Source organism: Cariama cristata, unplaced genomic scaffold (assembly GCF_000690535.1).
Source record: "Cariama cristata isolate BGI_N322 unplaced genomic scaffold, ASM69053v1 scaffold17546, whole genome shotgun sequence".
Classification (NCBI taxonomy): Eukaryota; Metazoa; Chordata; class Aves; order Cariamiformes; family Cariamidae; genus Cariama; species Cariama cristata.
The window spans coordinates 9,382-12,693 of record NW_009622857.1 but is presented as its reverse complement, the minus strand read 5'-3'; the positions used below and the strand labels follow the sequence as shown (position 1 = coordinate 12,693).

Sequence of the window (3,312 nt, the reverse complement as noted above, 5' to 3'; positions counted from 1 at the left end):
AGGCTCCTCTGCAAGAGGACCAATCCCCCCGTTGGTGGTGCGGGGGGTCTCCGGGGGTCCTCCATGTGTCCCCCTCAAGCACATGTGAACAGCCCCACAGCACCCACGCCCACAGTCTCCATGGGGAGCAGAAGAAAAGGGGACATGCAGATGGGGGAAGCACAGGTCCCTCACTCCCTTCCACAATCTCCCTCACTCCCTCCACAGCCACCGTCCAGGCAGTGCCATCACCCATTGCAATGGGAAACTGAGGCACAGGCACTGCTGTGCCTCAAAGCACTGGGGGAACTGGTGGCAGCACTGGGACAGGACTCAGCCATCCCTGCTGCTGCTCTGGCCACCTGACAGAATCCCATCACATCCCCTCTGCCAGGATGGACACCCTCCAATTGCCCTATGGTGGGACATCGAGGGGACGCAGAGGACGAGCTCTGCCCCACCATGTCCCCTGCACGTGGCACTGCTCCTCACCTCCAGCTGCGTCATCTTCTCACTGGGGCCAAACCCATCCCACAGGTCTCGTTCACGGGTCTCATCAGGTACCAATGGAAAGGAATCGAAAAACAGGCGGTACACCTGTACCGGGGATGGGAGCAGGGCTGCTGAGTACGCCAGGATTGGAGGTACCCATTTACCCAGCAGTGCTCTGGCATGGGGTGGCAGGGCAGGATGAGTCCTGGCCACGTGTCCGCTGACTCCCACCCTGTGATTCTCGTGGTCAGGGCTCAGTCTGGGTTGGGATGTGCCCATTCACTGGAGCGGTGCAGACCCCTGCAAAGCCCAGCCCTGCAGCGCCGTGCGGTCACCCACCTCTCGTAGGTCATCACCCACGTCCTGTAGATCATCACCTACCTCCCACAAGTCATCACCCACCTCCCACAAGTCATCACCCACCTCCCGCAGATCAACGTTGGAGCCCAGGAGCAGCTCGGCTGTGCTGTTGGGGAGGGACAGGTTCTGCGTCAGGAAGCGGTGCAGCTCACCCCGGTCCTTGGCCACGCACGCCAACGTGAAACCGGATCCTGGCAAGGAGCAAGGCAGGGGGGGTCAGAGAAACCCGCCAACACCAGGGACATGGCACGGCCCCACATGGGGACATACCACAGCTGGCCCTGCCCAGCACACAGCGATGGGGGACAGTGGCAGGGCAGTGCCACGCACCATCACATCGCTGGGTGCCTAGCAGGTGGGCATCTCCATCCCTGCCTGTGCAGGCAGTGGGGAGGGCAGGCAGGACATTGCCTACCTGCTCGGTTGCTGAAATGGGTCTCCATGGAACTGGGCTCACTGCTGCTGAGTGCCTCCAGGCGCCGGCGCAACGATTCCAGCTCCTCCTCCAGCCCTGGGTGCTGCGGGTCAAAGAGGCTGCTTTGCTCCACTGCTTCGCTGAGGTGCTCCAAAAGCTGCGTCACCCTGCAAGAGCCCAGTACCGCTGTAGCTTCAGGGACAGTGACAGAGGGATGGGGACACCTTCCACCCAGCTCTGGCAGGGGGACGAGCCCCTCGGGTGCACGGGGTAGCAGTGCTGCTTGCCATGGGGCATCACTGCCCCAGGAGCTGCCCTTGCCTGTGCACCAAATCCACTGTGCCAGGGACATAGAGAACCCCAGAGCCTCGAAGTGTCCCCCAGAGGCCACTTCTGTCCTCCTCCCAGCACCAGGTGCCCAGGAGCCCATGGGGGAACGGGCTGAGATGTCCCTTGCACCCTGGGGCGACGGCGCTCTGCAGTCACACACTTTGGGGGACACAGGATGGTGCCTTGTCCCTTGGGGGGGCAACGCCAGCGTGGGAAGGGACAAATTGTGCGTGCGAGTGTGCGAGACAGGAGGAGGAAGCATGGGGTGAGGGCACGACTCACGTGGAATTGGAGTACTGCAGGAAGCCGAACTCGTCGCGCTGGCCATCGGGACACAGGGATTGCATGACAGGCAGGATCCCGGCCGAGGTGAGCGGGGCCGCCGTGTAGAAAGCTGGAGCCAGTGAGAGAGCGCAGAAGAAGCCAGGGAATGTGCAGGCAGGGAGGGAGGAGAGGCAGGGGAAAGGCAAGAGGCCACCAGAGAGACAGACACTGAGTTCAGAGAAGTGCGCGCTGGGCCCTGCAAGCCCCGTAGGAGGTTGGCGGCCAAGGTCAGAAGTCTGTAGCTTTCCCACCATGGATTTTTCCCTGGCTGGTGGGCCCTTGGGGCTGTGGGCAGCTCCTGTCACCCTGGCTCCTGCCCTCTTGACCCTGCCCGCTGCCCCCTGGGTGATGGGTCCCTCTTGCCCCAGGATGATGCTGACTTCTGCTGCCTGCCCCCAGGACGGCTGCCAACCTCCCCCGGCCTCTTGGTCCCTCTTGTTAGTAACCTCAGAGGCACTGCCAGATCTTCAGAGGAAGAGGAGGAGAAGGAAGAATACAACAGGGAAAACAGAGTTGTCACCCACAGCTCCCTGAGCCCCCAGGCTCCCCCCCTGCCTGGCTGCCCCGATACGCGGCTGCTGGAGGTGGGTGGAAATGGAGACACAGTGTGGGGGGGAGATGGAAGAAATGAGGAGCAGCAAGCGGACAGCAAATCTTCCCCCTCTCCGCCAGCGCTGAGCCATCATCCCTGTCAGGGTCCTTCCACATCCTTTCCTGGGGCAGAGCAAGCCCAGAAGGGTCCTACCCGAAGGGGACCAGAGGTTGTCACTGGGCAGTGTCAGGCAGGGACCCTGCTCTTGTCACCCCAGCTGGTGGTTCCATGGTTAGGGGCAGGTCAGTGCTGTTAGCATGGCCGCAACGGGAAGGGGCTGGTGAAGATGGGCTTTTGGCAGGGGCAAGGGACAGTCCAGGGCTGGGACGGATGCAGCATGGGATGGGCCAGCAGCTTGCTGGGGTGACGGAACAGACAGTGGTGGCCATGCCACGCTTTGGTGACAATGCCAGCGCATGGATGGCATCTTGCTGGCCTCCAGGCTCCTAGTAATGCCACATCTTGGCTCATCCCAGCTGCAAGGGGCCAGGACAGGGACCTAGTGGTGGTGAAGGGGTGGGAGCCATCTCCAGCCCCTTGGGGACCAGTCCAGGGGTAGCACGGGTAAGACTGGGTGATCACAGGCCACCACATGGGTGCCAGCACCCAGCAGGGTCTGCCTCAGGAGGGAGGTGAGAAGAAGGGGTAGGATAAGCTTCCACCTGGCCTGGAGAGCCCTTGGCAGCCCAGGAGGCTGAGGACATCACGACCAGTGGTCCCAGCACAGGGGGAACCTAGCACCACCAACCCAGTGGGGACAGCACCACAAGCCGGTCCTGGCTGGGCAGCCCCTGGAAAGGGGGAGTAGGCAGGGGCAGGG

At 62.6% G+C, this 3,312-nt stretch overlaps 1 protein-coding gene across 1 annotated transcript in view; it reads right to left on the bottom strand.

Annotated features, from left to right (window-relative positions):
- Positions 1–3,312, bottom strand: part of ABCA2 (ATP-binding cassette, sub-family A (ABC1), member 2) — a gene marked incomplete at its 5' end in the record, with an annotated part of 25,018 nt that overhangs the window by 20,417 nt on the left and 1,289 nt on the right. Inside the window, 4 exon segments of the mRNA XM_009702515.1 lie at positions 472–576; positions 895–1,022; positions 1,247–1,413; positions 1,859–1,970. Of these exon segments, the coding sequence (XP_009700817.1) occupies positions 472–576; positions 895–1,022; positions 1,247–1,413; positions 1,859–1,970 (512 nt within the window).